This window comes from Choloepus didactylus, chromosome 3, assembly GCF_015220235.1.
Source record: "Choloepus didactylus isolate mChoDid1 chromosome 3, mChoDid1.pri, whole genome shotgun sequence".
NCBI lineage: Eukaryota > Metazoa > Chordata > Mammalia > Pilosa > Megalonychidae > Choloepus > Choloepus didactylus.
Window position 1 is genome coordinate 84,046,023 of NC_051309.1, and position 22,313 is coordinate 84,068,335.

Sequence of the window (22,313 nt, forward strand, 5' to 3'; positions counted from 1 at the left end):
AATAAATGAAGTGTCAACATCCACCTAACTGCACAGTAAGAAATCTTACACTTCTCCCTCTCCTTCCTTCTCAAATGATACATTATTAAATCTTGTCAATCTACCTTCATAAAAATTTCTCAAGTCCATCCATTTATTTTCCCATCCTTCCTACCACTCTTCTAATTCAAACCGTCATCTCTTTCTTTTATTATTGCAATCGCCTCTGGGTGGATCCCAAAGCCTGTAGACTTATTCACTTACCTTTATCCCACTCCTAACCTGCAGTCCATTCTTCATATTGCAGTCAGCATGATCTTCTGAAACCATGAATCTGATTGGATCTCAACATTCTTATGTTTAAAAGACTGAAATAGTTCTCCACACTTGGTATAGAGTCAGAATTTCATTTCATGGTTCACAATGTCTGGCCTTTCCAGAAAAATCTCTTGCTATCCTTCCTCATTATTTACATATCTTTGAATGTCTCATTCCCTCTTGCTCTAAACCTTAACACAAGCTATTTCTTCTAATTAGAACATTCTCTTCTGTCTACATGAATGCCATCCACTCTTCCATGGCTGATTATTCAGGTTTTAGTTTAAATGTCACTTTCTCAGCCAGAACTTTCCTAGCCCTTAATCTCTTTTAGACCTTCTTAATGTATGTTCCCATAGCACCCAGTATTTCCCATATGTCAGACTACATAGTGATGTTTTCTTGCCTGAATCCTTTACAAATTTGGAAGCTTGAAAGGAGTATCTCATCTCTGTTTTCAGCATTTATCATGGTGCTGGCATGGAGTAGGTGCACAATAAATATTTCTTGAATAAGTGATAAAAATTGATGGCAAGTGAATGAAAAAGAGTCAAGCAGTTGAATGTTTTGTACACCATTAGCTATTTCTTATAAAATATAGATCTCTATGTTGTTTTGTGACCAATGAGATTTGTAGGTGAACATCTGCGTTTCTAAACAGGGTGCTGGAACTGATGAGTTTACTCTGAATCGAATAATGGTTTCCAGATCAGAAATTGACCTTTTGGACATTCGAGCAGAGTTCAAGAAGCACTGTGGCTATTCCCTATATTCCGCAATTCAAGTAAGTCTCCTCTTAAAAACAGAAAAACATGTTTTGTTCTCCTCTAGCCTCCTCTGACCCTTATATTCCTTAAAATATTCCTTGTCAGTGTGTGTTTTCTGAGTTTAAAATAGTAATAACAAAATGTCCCTTAAAGGTAGTGACTATTTTTCAGCTCTAAAATCCCAGGTACATAATAGATAATAAACATTTTTTTAGTTTTATTGACCATTTATTTTTCTTCTTTTATGAATTGCATATGCAAGTTGTTTACCTATTTTTTTTTTTTTTACATTTCAGTGTTTTCATTTATTGAGTGTTTCTGACAATGAAAGGAAAGAAAAAAATACTTTCTATTTCCTCTTTCTTTTACAAAAATAGAGCATGCTTCTGCAGCTTGGAGTTCTTTCCATTTCAGTCTGTAGGATGTTTTCTCATTCTTTTTAACAGCTGTTCATCGTTCCAATATTTGTGTACTTGTACCCACCACATCAACAGATTGTTTCAGCTTCTTGCTATTACAAAAAATGCTACAATATACAGACACCATTTCGTAGGGGACAGGTGTATCTGAGGGATAAATTCTCAGAAGCAGGATTGTTGAGACAGATGTAAATGCTTTTGCAATTTTGGTAGATATTACCGCTTGACCTCCATCTTTCACTTCCATGAGGAATGTATGAATTCATGTTTCTCCATAGCTTTAGCACAGAAGGTGTTTACAAACTTTTGTTTTTTTTTACATCCTATAGGTAAGGAATTGCTTCTAAGTCTAGTTTTTCTTTAAATGCAATTTTATTGAGATATATTCCCTAACTGTATAATCCATCCAAGGAATACAATCAGTGGCTCACAGTATCACCACATAGCCATGCATTCATCACCAAAATCAATTTTAGAACATTTTCATTACTCCAGAAAAAAAAAAAAAAAAAGGAAAAGAGAAAAAAATAAAAATAAAAAAGAACACCCAAAGCATCTCATACCCCTTAACCCCCCGCCCCCATTATTTATTTATTGGTCTTTATTTTATTACTCATCTGCCCATACACTGGATACAGGGAGTGTTGGTCACAAGGTTTTCACAATCAAACAGTCACCCCATAAAAGCTATATAGTTATACAGTCATCATCAAGAATCAAGGCTACTGTATTACAGTTCAACTGTTTCAGGTATTTCCTTCTATATATTCTAATACATTCAAAACTAAAAAGGGATATCTGTATAATGCATAAGAATAACCTCCAGAATGACCTCTCGACTCTGTTTGAAATCTTGTAGCCACTGAAATTTTATTTTGTTCCATTTCTTTTCCCCCTTTTGGTCAAGATGGCTTTCTCAATCCCAGGATGCCAGGGCCAGGCTCATTCCTGGGAGTCATGCCCCACATTTCCAGGGAGACTTATACCCCTGGGAGTCATGTCCTATGTAGGCGGGACGGTATCAGTATAGTTTTAGTATACATTTTTTCTTAGTATGAGTGAAGCTGAGCATATTTTCATGTTTTAAGTTCCACTTTTATTTCTTTGTCTATAATTTGTCTTTTTTTATGTCCTTTGCCTATTATTCCATTGGTTTTTGTTCTTTTTGACTAATTTCTAGGACCACTTTTCATTTAAAGTAGATTAGCCTTTTTTCTATGAGATAAGTTGTAAATATTTTTTCCCAACTTGTTTTTCCCACGCAGAAGTTTTGCATCTTATTTAATTGATTTTATCCATCTTTTCTGTTACAGTTTCTGGATTTTTAAAAAAATTTGTTTCTTTGAATTTCCATCATTCCATAAAATATATTTCACTCATTCCTTTCTGTTTTAAAGAATGAAACCAGTTTTCATTGTTCTCAGATCTCAGTTGACATGATTATATACATAGAAGCTCTCAAATAAATTACAGACAAATTATTACAATAAATAAAGAAGTAAGACTGGCAAAAATGTGCAAGAGGCTTCCTTAATATTACAACTCATGGTTCACAATGGAATGCGGCAAATAGGACATGAGGAGGTAAAGGGCTGGCCTCTAGCCCTGCCCAATTGACTTCCACTGAAGATGTTTTTCTCTCTCAGCCCTGAGATGGCTCATGAAAGTCTTCAATAAATGAGATGGAGGTTGTTAGTCCAGGCTGGTTCCCTGAAACGAAGTGGTAGGAAAGGTTGTCATGTGAGGCTGTCCAAGAGGCCGACCGACATCCCAGCAGCCATGGCCACATTGAAAAGGTTGAGTCCAGCTGGTTTCACAGATTTCCTGCATGCAGTGCAGTGGTATATACTTTTCATACCTCAGTGCCCCATACACCTTATGGAATGTCTCAAGAAAACTAGTATTGGAGAATGTTAGTCCCAGATGCGGAGAAAGGTTGATCAAAGTCATCGCAGAATCTCAGAGGCTGGAACCTTGGATGTGAGCCTTGAAAGTCCAGAACCCCTCCTGGAATCCAGGCTGTTCAGATGACCCCACCTCCCCAACCCACTCCCACTCCCACCCTCACCCCAACCCCTCCCCTTGTCCCAGGCTGGCCCCTCCTATGGGTCATTTATGCACAGTGGGGATCTGGGAAGCCCCCTGGCACCAACTTCCTACCAGCCCCCCTACAGCTGTGAATGAAGCCACTGCCAGCCATGGCCACCAGGACATCTCGGCTTGGATGATGTTCCAGCATCACCACGAGCAGCTGGAGGCCTCAGCCATCTGACTTCGCTCCGTTCCTCCTCACAGTGGCTACCTTCCACTAGGTGTAAATGTTTGCCTGTGCCTTTGGGCAGCCATCTGGGGGTTCATAAATGGTTTTTGAATGAATAAATGAAAGAAATGAACCAACAGTGGAAGAAGGAGAGAACATAAAAGGGTCAACTAGATCTGTCCACCCAAATCCTTCCTTCCTCCTTCCTACCCTCCCTCCCTCCTTCCTTCCCTCTTTCCCTCTGTCCCTCACTCCCTCTCTCCCTCCCTTCTTTCCTTTCGCCTTTCCAGAAAGAGCTGCATATGTAAGGTAATGAGCTGAAATCGGGAACTTATACAAAAAGGCACCTCTCAGACTGTGCCTGGGGCTTAGCAAAGATTTCCTCAACTGCTCACACTGAATTCTGTTTGAATCAATCTTGACACATTGCAATAGTTTCAGTCATCAGAGGAAGATTCAATAAAGTTTACCATGTTGTACTTACTAAAGCAGAAAAGTAGACCAATACATTTTATAAAGATTCTCAGTAAAAAGGTTGAAAGAAAAAAAGGGCTTTTGGCTCACCCTCAGTAAACCAGAAAACTAAATTAACCAGCATCTCTCTGTCTCCCAGTGGTCTGAGTAATTGAGTCTTACTGTATTAGGAAACATTTGAACTGTGTATATTTTGATAGAAAAGAAAAATCCATCACTGAAGAGGTCAGTTTATAATTTGAAAAAATATAAGGTTTCTTCATTTCTACCACCTAACCTACCTTATTAAATAATAGTATTTTTTGCTACTGAGCAAAGGGTTAAGTTTCTATAATTTAGGGGATAGATGTCCATTTTGTTGTATATCATGGCAGCATTTGAGTCTCTTCCTTCTGCCTGTTGTTTAGACAAACTGTAGAGTGTGAGGGGTGAAAAAGAGAAGGTGTCAAGGATGATTCCCAGGTTTCTAATTTGCGAAAGAGATAGTAGCACCATTCCCTGCAAGAGAGTCAGGTTTTAGTTTGGTTTTTATTTTCTCATTTCTTGGGAGTTTGGTTTTGCACATTTTGAGATGTCTTAAAACCTCTAAGTAGAGAAGTCAATTAGGCAGGTAGCTGCATGAGGTACACTTCTAGAGTCAATTATGTAATCAAGTCATTGGACATGGATGAGGATCCTCTATGGAGAAAATATAGAACAAAAAGAGAAAAAAAGCTTAGAACTGAGCTCAAAGGATCACTAGCAATTACGAGCTAGTGGGTGGAAGAGCAGGAGCCTGCAAAGAAGACAGAGGTGGTGGTGCCAGAGAGGAAGCAGGAAAGACCAGCCCTTTGTGGTAGGACAGAAGCCAAGGGAAGAGAATCCTTCAAGGAAGGAGAGAGCAACAATATGTTGTTTCCTATTGACAGAAGAATAAGATAAAGAGTGAAAAGATTTATCTGATGATATGATGATCATTGATTTACAAAACAATAAGAGAACACTTGAAGATTATGGATCAGTGAACCTAAAGTGAAGGAAACTAGTATCTAGGGATGAGAACCTAGGCCAGGCTTGTTGTGGTCACAGTGGAGAAGGGATGAATCAACAGGACCGAATGGATGTGGAAGGTGAAAAATGGGATAAGAGACGGCCCCAAAGATGAGGTCAGTGTTGGGAGGAAAAGTAAACCATGATACCACTGCTAAAAATAGGCCAATAGAAACACTTAGTTTCTTATGAAAAAATTAAATTGCCCTCATTAGGAAGCATACGTGGTTTTAAGGTTTTAAAAATACACTAATTTTTTGTGTGATAACAGAATTTCTAAAATGTCATGAAAACAAAATAGATATATTATTAGAAGGCAAAAGAGGATAGAGGTGGGGGAACATTTGTTTAGTGCCTATAGCAGATCAGAATTTTATCTGTAGCTCTGTGTTAGACTACTTGGATATATTTTCTCAACTAACCTGTAAAACCCTTAGTAATTCTTTACACTTCTGACCAGGGATAGCTAGAGCATACTCTCTTAATAAAAAGCTGGAGAGTTGTTGACTTGCCAGCAGTTCAGAGAGAATTTTACATATAACAGAGCAAAACTAAGGGAAATCACTAAAGGAAGGGAAGGACTACAATCTGTATGAAACAGAAGAATGTACACTAATGCTTGTTGTGCTTTGTAGTTGAGTAGCCAGGCCAGGGTTCAAATCCAGCCTCTGTCATTTTTTCCCTGTCTGATCTTGAACAACCTTTTACCTGACTGTTAAATGGGGGTCTGCATAGTACCTGTTGCATGGAGTTATTATAAGCATTAAAATAATTAATATGCATTGAGCTTTTAGAAAAGCAACTGTTTGATAAATATTAGCTATTATTAAACTATAATTTTAAAAAATTTTGTTAGAAAATTCATATTATGTAATTGGTATAATCTTGTTTTTACACCCAAGTTGAAATTTAATGTAGCTATATCAGGAAGAGTTTAAAAATTACACATTATAAAAAAGATGCTAGGTTGGAACACAGTTACACTCGGGTATGAATGAATGATTGAATTACAAAGGCATTTTACTCAATGGTGGAGGTCATGAGTCTCACACCCAAGTGAACTCCCTACTGCTGTAGGGTGTGAGTTGATTCATTTATGACCTCCTCATTATTTATGCTCTATCTGTTCTTCCCTCTACCTGTCCTGTTCTTTGCAGTCAGATACTTCTGGAGACTATGAAACCACTCTCCTGAAGATCTGTGGAGAAGATGACTGAGTCGAGAAGATAATCTCCCAGGATGGATTTTCCAGTAGCTATGCTCACTTCTTTCTCATGGTATTTAAAAATATAAGCAAATGTAAGCAGCAGCCTGTTTCCTAACAGCAATTTTCATTGTTCCATAACAACAACAAAAGGAAGATTCTAGTGTACCTCATTCATAATGTAGTAGTTTATAAATAAAATTTTAAACAAGTATTAAGGATCTACTAATGCAGCCAAATAACATTTTTGTCCAGGAATTGAAAATCTTCGTACAGTCCTAACACATTAAATATAAAGCAGGCTAATAAAAGTTGTTGCCTTTGCCACAGATAATTTGTCTGTTTATTTTTAGCATCTACCGATCTTGTTTGGTGCCTGGTGCCAACAACTAAGAATATTTTAATACATATTTTTGTTATAAAAAGCTGTTGCTGCTTAAATTTATCCACCATCTTATTAATCATTTTCACCTTTAAGAAAGGAATAAAAATTAAGATATATGTGATCCTGGCCTGCCTTTTTAAATTGTGATAAAGCTGTAAGAGTGGCAGTGCATGGTAAGTTATTGCAGCCTTCAGCAAACATCTGCTAAACTATTAATCTAACCACTTCCTTTCTAAATGGTAAGCATGAATTGTGGTTGTTTCATGCTAAATACTACTTTCCCAGAATGAATGTTTAGAATCAAGTCTCTAAGGTTTCTTTTTCTCCTAAAATAAGTTTGCACAACCATGTATTTAAAAAAAAGCCTCATAGTATCTTTGAAAGGGACCTGATATGAAAAGTTCTGATTTATATGAAATATATGAGGAAAAATTTTTCACTTGGAGTTATTAATCTGGACTAGAATAAAAATGATCATATTTCAATTATGCTGTATAAGTCCAGAACTTTTAAACAATACGGTTTATTGGGTAAGCACTTCTGATAACTTTCCCAAAGAAAGAGAAGCTATTTCTTGTTCTGGGATTTCCGAAATGCATGAGGGGATAAAGCACAGGTGTTTAGAGTCCAACACACCTGGTTTTGCCTCCCTGTCCTACCATTTACTAGCTATGTGACCCTTGCAAGTACTAAACCCTACTAAGCCTAAGCTTTCTCATTGTAAAATGGTGATAATTACAGACCTACTTATGACATGGGGTTTTTTTAAGGATCAAATAAGATGAAGCCTTTGAAGCACTTAGCCCTGTGTCTGGACATGGCAAGTGTTCAATTGCTGCCAGCATTCATTATTATTGTCAAACAATATCAAAATGTTCACAACAACATTACAGCCATTCTTGGGCAGAATTCAGTTCACCTACCATGTGCCAAGTCTTGTGCTAAGTGAGTACTGGGTACACAAAGAGGACTATGACTCATTTCTTTTTGCCAAAGAACTTAAAATCTGTTTAAGAAGAGAGGCACGTAAACAGATACAGCACAGTGTGTACTTCATGCATTCAGGGAAGTGATGTGTAAGAGGCAGAAGCAATACAGTGGCAGGAGTCAGGAATTCAGTCTACCAAAGGTCACAGATTCAACCAGTCAGAAATAGGTATTGTCAAAGTCACAAAGTCATGAAACGGCATGGTGTGTGAAAGCTCTACTGAAAGTTTAGTGTTACTGAGGCTTAAAGTACAAGGGAAGGTGACAGGTGTCTGGCAGGGGCGAGATGATGAAGGTCTCATATACCATGTTAAAGAGTCTACAAACAAAGCAGAATCATTGAAGTCGTGGTCCAGGAGGATTTCAATCCAGGAAATGACATCGACAAATTTTTATTGATTGCGGAGGAAGGAAAAATGTATGGGAGAAGAAAACTAGAGGCAGGGCCCTTAGCCTTAACCCTTAGCAAGGGATCTCTATAAGCAATGCTAGAAATATCATCATGAACTAAGATAATGGCAGGAGAGAATGACAGAAATCAAAAACAAGAAATATTTCGGAAATAAAATTGAAAGAACTTGGTAATCAGTTGTAGTCAGGCATCACATATGCCCCTAAGATTTTGACTTAAATGAATCAGTAAATAACTGTATTGCCAACCAATAAATCCTTGCTAATACTCATCGAGTGCTTTCTATGTATCAGATACTATGTTAAACAGTATAGAATATGCTAAATCATTAATCTCCAAACATCCTTACAATGTAGGTACCAATTCACAGCTACAGGAATAAAAGTTTAGAAAAATTAGGTAACTTGCCCATTGTAAGAGCCAGGATTGAAACCCAGGCAGTCCAAATCCAGCGTCCAGGCTCTTAACCATTATTTTTCCTTAGAACTTATTTCATCCCAGGTAAGGATTTTTGTCTGTTGCATTCACTCCTGTATCCCTAGCACCTAGAAGAGTGCTTGGCACATAAAAGACACTTAATCAATCTTGGTTGAACGAATTGAGTTCTTTTTAGTCTATGTGTTTGTACTATGTATTGAGTGGCTATTTAAATACTATTTAAATACCTGAATATCAGCTTCCCAGGCTTGGGAAAAGAAAATAATATCATTTCACTCTGGGCAACTTTGGAGAAAAATTCAGAGATTTTACCCACATCTGGAACACTTTTCCAAGCTACCCACCACCATTTAGGGAAATATTCTATGGCTGGGGTAGTCAAACTTCTGAGGGAGCAACAAACTCGAATGATATAGGTTTTCCTTTACTGAAAATTAAGTTGAACTCCTGAAATGGCATTACAGGATGGTAATCCTGGTCATATACTCCAAAGTCGTAGAGAAGGAATCTCTGCCCTCTTTGGGTTTTGATAGTAACAGTTCTCTTTTCCTCTGGAAAAACAATTTCCTCCAGTAGGGCTCCCCCCCATTCATTTTTCCATCCTTCCCTTCCTTTTACCTCCCTCCTTTCCTTCTCTTTATCCTTCTTCCCTTCCTCCCCTCCTTCCATTCTTCTCCCTCTCCCTCCCTACCCCCCTTCCTTCCTTCCTTCCTTCCATCCTCCCTTCCTTTCCTTTGTTCTTTCTTTTTATAATGTAATAAGCACTTGTAAAACCACCCTCCAACAATAAAACTAAGACCTTGACAATAGCTTACTACCAATCACACAGTGCTTCCCCCACTGTCCTCTCTGCCTCTCCCCACCCTGGGTAACCACCATGCCAAAGTCCATGGTCATCACCCTCTTGCCTTCATTTTTATGTAGTTTTTCATCTAACTTTTTTCCTATATTAAGTAGGTCTCATGCTGTATGTAATCTTTGAGACTTCCTTTTTTACTTAATATTATATTGTTAAGCTTTATTCATATTGTTACATATCATATATTTTATGTAGTTTGAGTGTTGTAAATATAACTGAAGGAAATGTCATCGAGCCTACTGGTTTTCAGCTGAGTTCTAAATTTTGCTTCCAGGGGACATTTGGCAATTTCTGAAGATACTTTGGGCTGTCATGATTCAGGGAAGGTGCTACCAGCATCTGGTGGGTAGAGGCCTTGGATAATGTTGAACATCCTGTAATGCACAGAACAGGCCCCTACAATAAAGAATTATTCCACTCATAATGTCAATAGTGCTGAGACTGAGAAATCTGTTATAAATATACCATAGTTTATTCATCTACTCTTCCATCAGTGAACATTTGGGTTCCTTACAATTTTTTTGTTATGAACATTTTTTACATGACTCAATGTTCACAAGCAAGAGTTTCTCTTGGATTGATATGTAGAAGCAGAATTACTGGGTCATGTGGTATGTGAATGCTCAATTTTATGAGATAGTGCCAGATTGTTTTCAAAGTGGTCGAATCAATTTACACTGCCACCGGCAATGTAAAAGAGATCATGCAATTCTATATCTGTTCCAGTGCTTGTTATTGTCAGATATTTTAATTTTTGGCAATCATATAGATATAAAATAGGATCTCCTTTTCATCTTTAATTACCATTTTCTTGATCATTAATGAAGTTGACCATCTCTTCTTATATTCATTATCCATATGTATTTCCTTGTCCGTAAATGCCGGTCTGGTTTTTGTTGGTGGTGGTTTTCTTGGCCTATTGGTTCATTTGTACTTTCTCACTGATGCATTCTCAAGATGCATAACCTCTTTATATAGGTTGGGTTCTAATCCTTTGTTGGTTGTATGTAGTAAAATGTCTTCTCCAAGTTTGTAAATTATATTTTTATTCTATTTCAGGTTTCTTTTGATAAATAATCTTACATGTTTAAATATAGCCAATTTTATCCTTCTTTTATTTTATAGTTAGCACTTTTTATGACATTTTTGGGAAGTCATTCTCTATCCTAAAGTGGTAGATTAAAGATGATCACTAATTCCTTGACATCTTCCCATGAAGAGACGGGATCTACATTTCCCTGTCCTTGAATCTGAGCCATCCTTAGTGACTTGCTTGACAAATAGTATATGGTAGAAGTGACCGTCTAGAGCTTCCAAGGCTTGGTATAAAGAGCTTTGTAGCTTTTGCCTGGGTCCCTTGAAATGATCTTTCTGGGAGGCCCAAGTGCTCATGCAAGAATTTTGACTATCCTGAGACTGCTAAGCTGTTGTCCCTCTATTCAACATCCCCGGCTGAACCCAGCCTTCCAGTCATCCCTGTCAAGGTGCTAGACATGTGAGCAAAACCATTGATAAAAGAAAGCCTTTTTATGCAATTTCAGATTGCACAGCTTTATTAGGCGACACATGTATTGGGCAGCATCCCATCCAGAAAGTAGAAGGAACCTCCCTCGAGGGGGTGGAAGGAGAAGCTAATGCAGAAACACGTGAGGAAATGTTTGATTGGCTGACATTAAGTTTCCATTTTTCTTAGGGGAGTCTTACAAAGCGGGGAGCAGATGGTTGCTTAGGAGCAGGAAGTTAGCTGGTTTAAGAATGAGGAAGTTAGCTGGCATAAGAATGAGGAAGTTAGCTTGGGATAACTGATTGGCTGTATTTAAATTTGGTTTTCTGGGCAAGCCAGGTATTGACAGGAAATAGAAACTAGCTTAGGCTTTTGGTTTGGGTCTTACCAGATTTTATTTATCACCATCATCTTTCAGACCAGCCCATCCACCAGCTGAAAACCACCAGATGACCTGTGAATTTCATGTGGAATTGAAGAATCACCCAGCCGAGACCTGTCTGAATTCTTGACCCATAAAATTGTGAGATGTAATAAAATTTTTATGGTTTTAAGCCTCTAAATTTGGGATAGTTTGTTAGGCAATAATTAATCACTAGAACACCTCAGGTATAAAATATTAAGGATGTTAGTTCTGTGTCGTGTTTTTGTTGATTTTAAATTCCTTCTTTTTTCTATTAGTATCAGGGATCTAATTTCATCTTCTTTCTATTTAGACACTCATTCTTTTCTAGCTCCATTTATTGAATATTCCTTCCCTTTCCTGTTAGTTAACATGCTACTTCTATCATATAACAAAATTCCATCCTTGTGTGAGTCTGTATTTGAGCTCTCTTTTCTAGTCCATTTGTCAATTTCTCTCTCTTAGCCAGTTCCACCTGGTCTTAATTAATATAGCTTAATGATAAATTTTGGTATCTCTTAGGGCAAGTCTTCCCTCGGTGTTATTCTTTAGGGCTTATTTTTGGCCCTTTATTCTTTCATATAAATTTTAGAATCGGCTTATCAAGTTCCATTTAAAAAAAAAAAAGCCTGTTGAGCTTTTGCTGGAATTGCATTGACTCTATACACCAGTTTGAGGAGCAATGACATCTCCTTGAGATTCCATTTTCCTATGCATTGATCTTCTTTATGTGTGTTATTTAATGCTGCTTAATAAGTTTTACATTTTTTTTCTTTAACAGTCTTTCATTAGATTTATTTCTAGGAACTTGCTATTCTCTGCTACTAAGGTAAATGGTATTTCCTTGTTCTTTGCTGCAGATGTTTAGAAATCCAATTGACTTTTATATTCAGCTACTTTGTTAAACTCTCCTGTTATTTCTAATAATTTCTAATAATTCTGAGTTTTCTTTATAAATGTTCCTATCAACTCAAAGAATGGCAGCTTTATTTTCTTCTTTCCAAACCCTATGCCTCTATATTATTTATTCTTGTCTTATTGCACTGCTAGGACTGATACAACTCAATATAATAACTCTCACTCACTTTCATCCTTTTGTTTAGCTCCCTCCAGAATGTATTTTGGTGGACTATTTTGGAACTTTGTTGTCCCCTGCAGTGTTCCACCTCACCAAGACCTAACTGTATGTAACTTGATATCCCCCAGACCTTTTAATGTCAGAGAGGCTTTTTTTTTTTCCTAGGCAATTAGATCTCTAAGTTGTTGATTCAGGATCATTTAGTCTGTGTTTATTACCTATGAATTTATCTGGTGTTTCTTTTTTGCTGAATTATTAATTAGTTTTGATTATGGCAGATTGGGACTTTATAAATGTCTAAATTTGGATAATAATATTTGAATGATAATGTTAGAGCCATCAAGAATCCTTATCCTAAAGGGGTTCCCTTAGTTCAGCTGCCACAGATTTTACAGGCACCTACCCTTCCTATTACACTGAATCCTATGCCCTGGAGCCCTCTACCACTGGACTCAATTCTCACCTGTTGAAATTACAGCTGCTTTCCTCTGATCCATCTTCAGTGGAGGTAGAGAAGAGGTATTTAAACTTTTGGAAAAATGCTTTTCATTGTTATTCTGGGGTAGCATTCAGAAATCTCCATTTCCAACTCAGGATCATTACATACTTTTCTGTAAATGAGTGTGACTATGTTTTTCTCTTTACAGAACAGAATACTAAAACTTGGAACATTGAGTTGCGTTTAAGACTCAACCTCTTTTTCAATAAGTAATATTTAATTTCACAGATAGTCATACTTCCAGGAAGATAAGTGTTGAGTCATTGAATTGTTTGCTATATTCTATTTCCTATCACATTGTTCATGAAACTTTACTTTGAGTTATAAGGCATCACCTAGAAATCATAAATAGAATTTCTAGGGGGCCACAAAACTGCCCTGAAGGCATTAGGGGAAGCATAATTTTACCTGATTCTCCATCAATTATGCTTCTTTGAAATTATGGTGTCCACTGTGGCCAAAGTAGTAATCTTTATATCCAGTCATGAGAAGGCAAAGTAGAATGGGAAAAGCACAAACTAAAGAAGAACGTAAGTTATTTTATTCCCCTGGGATTAGCTGTGTGATCTTTTCATAGAAAAGAACAGCCACTAAAACATTCTGAGTGTCAAGTACATGTTATAGATCTCTCAATTCCCAGCCCAACCCCTATTCATAGTAGGTACACAATAAATTTTCACGATAATAATTTGTAAAATAGAGTAGTGACCTCTCCTGCCAGTTGCTGTAAGGAGCACAGTAGGTAATGATTGGAACTATCTTGAAAACTATAAAATATTATTCAAATGTGATGTATTGATATTAAAACAATCAAATTTTTTGTGTATGTGAATCGAAGACTTACTGTGTGCCAAGTACCTTACTAGGTATTTTAAATCTCAGTTGTTATACAATTTATCTCTCTTATGTAATTTCTGGAACAAAGCTTGGTTACCTATACATATACATACATATATATATATGTATATTATAATCTATATATATTATATAATAAATATATTATCCCCATTTTACAGATGAGGGAACTGAGGCTCTCAGTTATTAACTAGCCAAAAGTTACTTAGTGGGGAAGTCAAGAATCAAGTTTAGGATGCAAGTCAGTTGTTCCTTAAACTCTGTCTGTGTATGAGTATGAGGTAGTTGAAACAGACATGAAGGGACTGGTGATCATGCAGGAGAAATCTGAAAAAAGAAGAGAACACTAAGATAATGAAAGAAGATCAAGGAAAACTTTCTTACTCTAACCCTTCCACTCTTATCCTCTTGCCCCATAACCATTGCACCTGCTAGTGGCTGCTAAAAGTGTATTTCTGATGGTTCTGGTGGCCATGGAACATGGCCATCTCAAGGTGGAGGGTTGCTGTTAGTGACCCTTCCAAAGGTAATTATTTAATATTTATTAATTAATATTTTATTTAAATACTGCATTTAATAATTAAATACTTAAATATTTAAATAGTGTAGTAGAATGAGAGGGGCATGTAGTGCCATTGTTAAGTACACAGGCCCTGGAGTCAGGCTGCCCAGCCATGTGACTTTAAGCAAGTTTATTTGACCTTTTTAAGCCACATTCCTCACCTTTAAAATGGGGACAATGATAGTACTTACCTCATAGATTTCCTTTGATAACTGAGTGAAAAGCATTTAAAAGATGTTTCATACAATGCATAGCACACAGTAAACACTCAATAAATGTCAGCCTATGTTGTTACTATGGTGGGGTCATGATTTTATTGCCTCCAATTTCCACAAGGTGGCAGGTCGAGTTCAAAGTGTATCCCATGGCTTTATGTCCCAATGGTAAATCATAGTTTACTTGTTTCAGAATAACTAGTGTAAACATGTATGAAGCATTATCATTATATTTTGTAGAAAATGTTGGTCCTGGTCTAGGCATCTTATAGTTGCTATAAAATCCTTCTTAATGGAACGTGCAGATCATTTAATTTAGTCCTCTTGTTTCTCAGCATTCCCAGGACAGGCTGCATTTAAATGAAATGCATATTTCATGTATATCTTTTGCCATGGATCACCAACCTAAGTGAGTGCATTCAAGTCAACTTTTTGAGCACTAAGTTTAGTCCCTGAACACTGTGCAAGAGGAGAAAATTAGCAAGTGGGAAAGAGTCCTGGGTTCTGTGATCAGTGAACTACGAAAGGCAGGAGATTTGTACACTTTGTTTTAGACTGATAGGATGTTTGTAAATTAGGAACTGCAAAAACGGCAAATGAAGACATTGAACAGAGAATTCTAAGGAAGAATTAAGGGAAATTTTAAAAAAGTATCACTCAGACTTTTTTTCCTGTGTGTCCTCTCCCTTTTCCATTTCTCCAATTTTATGACATACTGATAACCTCCAATTGTTACAATTCTACTTTGTCTTTAAAGCATTGCTTTTGGTGTGGAGCAAACTGGGCTCAAATCCTGGCTGTACTACTGATTGTTGCAGTGTAAATAGCAGTAAGTATTTGACAAATACTACCTCTTTATACCTCAGTTCTTCAGATGATAGTAACAGAAGCGACCTTAAAAAGTTGAGGATTAAAAAAAAAAAAAAGAACAAAAAGTTGTGAGGATTAGATGAAATAAAGCATGTGCAGTAGTTAACTCAATAAAAATTAGTTACTGTTAATTGTATTGGCATAGCCTTGTCCAGACAATAGCAGATTTGTAAACTAAATAAATGATAGTTATTTCAGTATTGCACAGTGGTAATAACTCTAAGACTGGCCTTGGAAGTCTTCAAGGAAAACACTCACTGAAATCAGTGTTATGTTTTCAAATGTGTCCTCCAAGGTGTGAACCTCAGTGGTTAGGTGTGGGATCTGAAGACAGGCTTACAGTTTATTTCCCACCCATCAGTTAACTGTATGGCATGCCCGTGAGCAAGTTACTTAACCTTTCTGTGCCTTAGTTTCCTTATCTGTAAAGCCAGGGTGGCAATAGCGTTTATCTTTCAGAGGAGGTGTGAGGTTTCAGAAAGTCAGTTTAGGTAAAGCACTTAGCGTAGTCCCTGGCACCTTTTAAGCACTCAATAAATGCTAGCTGTTATTCTGGGGCTCTGTTTGGAAGACTTACAAGTACTTAAACTCAAGTCTCTTGGGGGAATTTTTGAATGTTGTAAAGCTAGTCTCTTAGTTTATAATTAGGAAAGAAGATAAAACAGACTTCTTGGCAGTTTCCTGTCTATGAAACCTTGTGTTTTATGAACCGTGGAAAGTACCCCAAATTTCTTTTCACCTCCACCCCAGCAAACTGACAAACTCAGATCTTTCCCACCCACTCTCTGTACATTTCCCATGGGACTGTGAGAGTCAAGCAAGTATTGGTTGCTTTTTGCTTAAATTGTTTCACTGCTGCTATATTTCTTCTGTTTACAACAAACACAGCCTTGTGTCAGTTTTATCCATCAGGGTTATCACTGCTCTGAGACCAGAGTTTGCTTCTTTCTGTTGAATTTACAAAGTCAAAAGTAGGAGAGAGGGGAATTTCAAAGGAGGAGGTTACAGAGGAGGAGTAGCCTTAAACAGCTGCTGCAGTAAACTGTGAAAAGAAATCTCAAACCCCCAAACCCAAGCTACCAAAAACAGCCCTGTTCACCCATGTGTGTTTTAAAACACAGCCATGGATTAGAGAAAGCAGGTCTCTTTTGACACAAGCTTTGTGGAACTGGATGTGGTGATAAATAGTGGCCTAGGGAGATATGCAGAGTCCTGCACCTACCTGAAGCTACAGACTTGATTTACAAATTGATAGCACATCAACCAACAGTCAGCAGTAAACTCAGAAAGGGTCATAAAGATCAAATCAGTTCCTACACAGAGGAGGTGCCACAATGGGGTGGGAGATGGGAGGCAGTATGGGCCTCAGGCATGGGAAGTTGCTAGAATGAGCTCAAATTCTCACCTCCAATTTAGAGAACTACAGCAATCCAGAGCACAATTGGAGTACATTGGTGCTCCTGGCCACACTCCTAATATGGTCTAGAGGTTTCCAATGCAGAAAATTTACGTTTGGTTTTGTTTTGTTTTGTTCTAATTTGGAGAGCCCAACTGCAAGTCCACAAAGAAAAGCCCAGATCATGTACTGCATATTCTGTTTAAATAGATATTAACTGATTTCTTCACGCAAAAATGTTTTACTTAGTTGCTACCAGTCAAATCAAATTCCTTCAGTCCTTGATTCCTTCAACATTTATTGTGTGCTAACTATGGTCCAGGAACCGTGTCAGGTGCTAGTCTGACAAACATGAATAAAGCTACACATTCCTTGTCTTCAAGGATTTGATAGTCTGGGGAATGAAGAAGGGAGAGAAGAGACAGGTGTCTGGCTAAATTAGTGAGGTCAGCTGTTTGACTTTAGGCGAGATTCTCATACTGCTGTTCCTAACTTGCTAAATTGTTCTGCAGAGTTAAAAGATAAGATATGTGAAAACCTGTTGCTTATTAGGTACCCATTCAAAGACTATAAAGTCTTTAGCACATTCTGGAACCAGCCCAGCTCAGGTTCAGATCCCAGCTCTAAACTTAAGAACTATGTGATCATGGACAAATTACGTAAACCCGTTGTTCTTTAGTTTCCTTATCTGTGGAATCTGAACAATTAAACCAATCACCTAGGAATACAAAGAGTAAGTGTATTAATGCATGTAAGTACTTAGAATGGTCCAACACATAGTAAGCTCTATGCAAGTGCTACTTATTATCATTATCTATATAGTAAGACAGGAGGTGCATTGTAGTAATGCTATTCAAACAATGCTATGGGGCTTATACAGTATTGCTGGCAACATTAGCTAGCGCTTGCTCTACTCTATAACAGGGAAACAGAGGACTATAAAAGAGACTGAACTGTAGCTGCCTCTTGTTTCCAACAATCTTACATTCAATCTTCGCTTACAAAAAAAGCTGGGAAAATTTTATTAATCCTTTTTGGAAAAAAAAAAAAGAAAGAAAAACAACTTAATATAAAATAATAGTAAAAACTTTAAAAAAGGAACCTGAACTTTGATAGTATAGCTGGAACAGTCCACAGTGGCAAGAGAAAATATTTAATTTAGTTGATTTTTCTGTGTTTTTTTGATTGTTCTCTTGTCTCATGGTGGTGGAAGCGGCACAGTTTTTTGAAGGGACCAAGAAACTGCTGGAGGTTTGGTTTTCCCAGCAATAGTCCAATGCAAACCAAGGATCTGGGGATCTTCACACTATCCCAAGATCTGAGTGGGGCATACTTTTGAAGGATGTTCAATCATAAGTGTGACAAAAGCTGACAAGCAGGAAGCTTATGTACTCAGTGAGAGTAGCATGCTTGTCTCCAAGGGACATTTCATTTTGAAGACACGGTGCCATCCTCTTGCTGAAAGCCCTGCTTCTCCTGTTGAAGCTTGCTAGTGATTATGGAGGGTTTGACTCAGTTCAGCGCTTCTTTCATTCTCGTAAGAATTTCATGAAGCCTTCTCACTAAGGGTGAGAATTTCCACTGGAAATTTCTGGGAAGAAATAGAGTTTCTTAATGCAATTTTCCCAAATGGAGCAGCATATTATATGGCACAGATGAATTCTGACTGTTGGTATTTGTATACTCTGGATTTCCCAGAGTCATGTAATCAGTCAGCCATGTGAAACCCTGGAAATTCTGATGAGTGAGCTTGACCCAGCAGTTATGGACCAGTTCTACACAGAAGATGGTGTTACTGCAAAGGATGTCTGTCACTTGTGAGAGTGGAATTCATGACCTGATACCAGGTTCTGTCATTGATGCCACATTGTTTAATCCTTGTAGGTATTTGGTGAATGGAATGAAATTGGATGGAACTTATTAGACTAGTTACATCACTCTAGAACCAGAGTTTTCTTATATTAGCTTTGAAACAAACTTAAGTCAGACCCACTATTATGACCTGATCAGGAAAGTTGTGGAAGTCTTCAAGCCAGGAAAATTCATGACCACCTTGTTTGTGAATCAGGGTTCTAAATGTTGCACAGTGCTTTCTTCACCCCAGAAGATTGAAGGTTTTAAATATCTTGATTGCCAGAGTGCTATGTTCAATGATTACAACTTCTTTTTTACCTGCTTTGCTAAGACTCAGCAACAATAGCAGAGTTGATTACGAAAAATGAAGAAAAAACAAAAAAAAGAGGACACACATAGGAGAAGATGGTGGCTGCTTTGTAGATATTGATAATGGGGGCCTTTCTTTCCACAACCACCACCTTGTAGTTTCAGGAAGCCCTAGTTATAATCATAGCACAATCACTTTAAATTGTTGTATGCATTTTTATATTAAGGAATTAGGTATCTTGCATGAATGCTCTCTTCTGTGTTTAGGTATTCTTTGCCATTCTTGCTGTAAAAATGGAGTGTGTAGAAAAACCCTTTTACTGTATGAAACTTTACAACACTTGTGACAACAATTTAATTTGGCTTATGCATAGTATAATATTTCTCCAGGGATCATCCAAAATTCTCCACAGGCAAAGCTTTCATCCTCAGCCTAACCATCTGGGACTGTTCTATTAAATTGCTGCCTGAATTTTACAACCAGTTACCTCCATTTTATAGAACATATTCTCTACTAATGTTATTGAAACCATTTTCTACTTCATACAGATGTTTTTTTGCACAGAAATTAAAGTTTTTCTTCTATGAAAAAAAGAATGCTATGGACAATGCATCATTAAAATTAAATATACATTTACATATACATATACGTATACACACATACATACATGCACACACACATACATGAAAGAATTGTTCATTATATTTTGCTGAATAGAAAAAAAGCCATGTTGATGAAACAGTGGGGAAAAGAAAACAGAAAGACTAGGAAGACATACATGACAATGGTAGGTTTTTCTCTGGGTCGTGAGATTTCAGGTGATTCATTTTCTTCTTTTTTTTAAGTTGTGTTCTCTAAATTTTTAAAATGTTTGTATATGAAATATAAGAAAATTTGGTTATTAAAAGTCTCCTTTGAGTAACCTTTGAGCTGGGCCTTAAAGGAATTGATTTTTAGGGGCTCTGAAGACATAAGAATTGGTACAAACGTAAGAATGAGCTCTCAATAACTGCCTTGATATTATAACTTATTTGATTATCCTGGAATATCGTTCAACAAATAGTACATGGGATAAGTGAGCCGTTAATCCTCAGTGAAGAGACCTTCCCTGGACACTGAGTATCAAAGAGTCCAAGAATCCATCCTTAATTTTCAATTGTTTTCCTCTTGTTTCTGGCATATCTGGTGGGCTGTTTGGCTTGCCATCTCTCTCTCTTTGATCTCAAGAATGTTATGATGTCATACTGTCTGTTGATGATAGCAAGAGACCAGTTTAAGTCTTCTTTGTGACAGGCCCCACAGAATAGATGCTAAGTATATTGCCCATTTTCCAGATACTGACAGGTAATCAGAGAGACATGGAGGGATTAGAGATATTGCAAGTTCTGTAAACTTGAAGCTGATTCTTTCCTAGGTGGTGAGTGGTGCAGAATGACATTCATATGGGAATAGGCTGACTTTTCTGGCTCTCTCTCTGCCTTATCTCAATCTTCAGAACTCTAGAAGGTACTGGATGGGGTGTGCTGCATGCAAGGTCAGCAAGCCCAGAGCTGCTAACAGTTGTTTCAGATCCTCTGGGTGGCCAGCCTTCATCATAGTCTTCTGTCTCTGGACAGCTAAATAAGACAGCAATGACTGGAGAATGTCTCCAGTTTTTCCAGACATGTTTCTGGAAAGAAGACTTGGTGGCAGGGAGAAAAGCAGCTTCCTTTCTTTCTCTTCCTCTTGTCTCTTCCCAAACCCTTTGCTTTAATTTCTAGCTAACTACAGCAATATTGACAAGACAAAGAGAAGTCTTTCCACTGTTTAGTCCACTTTTAATTATTTCAATATGGGGATCCTCCCTGGCCACTAGGCAACAAACTGTCCCTTCTTGATTTTCTCCTTGCTTTTTCTTCTGGATACAGTTTGTCTGGACCAGGTGCTGCCAGAAACTTCGTGGGAGGCCTGAGGTTTCCCAAGGTTCAGAATCTACCCAGAGAAAGCCCCTGTGGGGAAACTCCAAAAATACCTCTGGGGATATTGTAGTTGCCCTGCTTCTCCTGGGCTGCTTTTGGCTTCCTTAGTGTAGTCATTCTGTCTTCTTTCTTGCTTCAGGAAAAACTCTATCTGCCCTTCCCCTTCCTAGGTCTAAAGGAAAGACTCTAGGCTCTGGAGCCACATAATCTGGGTTCAGCTATCCCCCACTTGCTGTGTGACTTTGGGCAAGTTAATCAGCCTTGTTGATCCACCATTGTCTGCCTATTTATAAGATGGGAGTGATAATTTTATCGAATTCATAGTCTCAGGAAAGCCCCAAGGAGGGACTGATTAGATCTGTTATGGAAGATGTAAAACAACCAAACGAAGTAAAAAGTGTAAAGCACCTAAGATAATATGTGAAATGTAGTAATAATTGGATATTATTTATACAATCCCCAATTTCCCGTTCTTTTTTGCTATCCCAAGTACATGCATACAAACCCTTTTTCAAAGGGTTTCAAAGATTTTGCTAAATATAATTATGGAGAAACTGACAGAGTACTACCAATTCTGTATAATAACCATGGGGAATTTCCACACAGCTTAACAAACTATGCTTCATTCTTGACTGCCTCACAGAAAGGGAAAATTCAGCTCCCCTTGGGCTCCGGCTTTAAAACCTCACATTCTCTTCTCAGCAAACAGACTTGAAGACCTAATAGGTGTTGGCTTGTGTTTGTTCACACAATATTAGCTTTAATAATATCAGCCACCATTTTCTTAACACCATGAGCAGTTTATAGGTTATCTTGTTTTAGCCTTAAAACTCCATGAGGCAGTAACATTATCTCCATTTAATAGTTAGGAAACTGAGGGTCAGAAAGGTTTTAAGCACCACTGTGGCAGGTTGAATTATGTACCCAGAAAAACATGTTCTTAATCCATTCCCATGGATGTGAACCCATTGTAAGTAGGACCTTTGAAGATGTTGTTTTTAGGTAAGGTGTGGGCCAACTGAATGAGGTTGAGCTTAATCCTATTACTGAAGGCTTTATGAAGGGAAATCTCTGGGGAGGAGCCAGAAGCTGGAGGTCAACAGAACCTGGAAGAGAAAGAGGAAGATGTGCATTGCCTTATGAAAGAAAAGCCCAGGGTCCAAGGATCACTGGCAGCCAGCCCTAGAACACCACAGTTTTCAGGAAGAAAGCTTCACCTTGATGACATCTTGATTTTGGACTTCTCCTAGCCTCAAAACCATTAGCCAATAAATTTCT

At 37.6% G+C, this 22,313-nt stretch overlaps 1 protein-coding gene and 1 pseudogene across 2 annotated transcripts in view; both read left to right on the top strand.

Moving 5' to 3' along the window:
• Positions 1–6,779, top strand: part of ANXA3 (annexin A3) — a 73,204-nt gene extending 66,425 nt beyond the window's left edge. For both annotated transcript variants that reach the window (XM_037830068.1, XM_037830069.1), the window contains 2 exons: positions 959–1,081; positions 6,404–6,779. In XM_037830068.1, the coding sequence (XP_037685996.1) occupies positions 959–1,081; positions 6,404–6,463 (183 nt within the window). In that variant the 3' untranslated portion in view covers positions 6,464–6,779. The remainder of the gene's footprint in view (positions 1–958; positions 1,082–6,403) is intronic.
• A 2,764-nt stretch (positions 6,780–9,543) lies between these two features.
• On the top strand, positions 9,544–22,068 carry LOC119529559 (annotated as a pseudogene).
• The last annotated feature ends 245 nt before the right edge of the window (positions 22,069–22,313 follow it).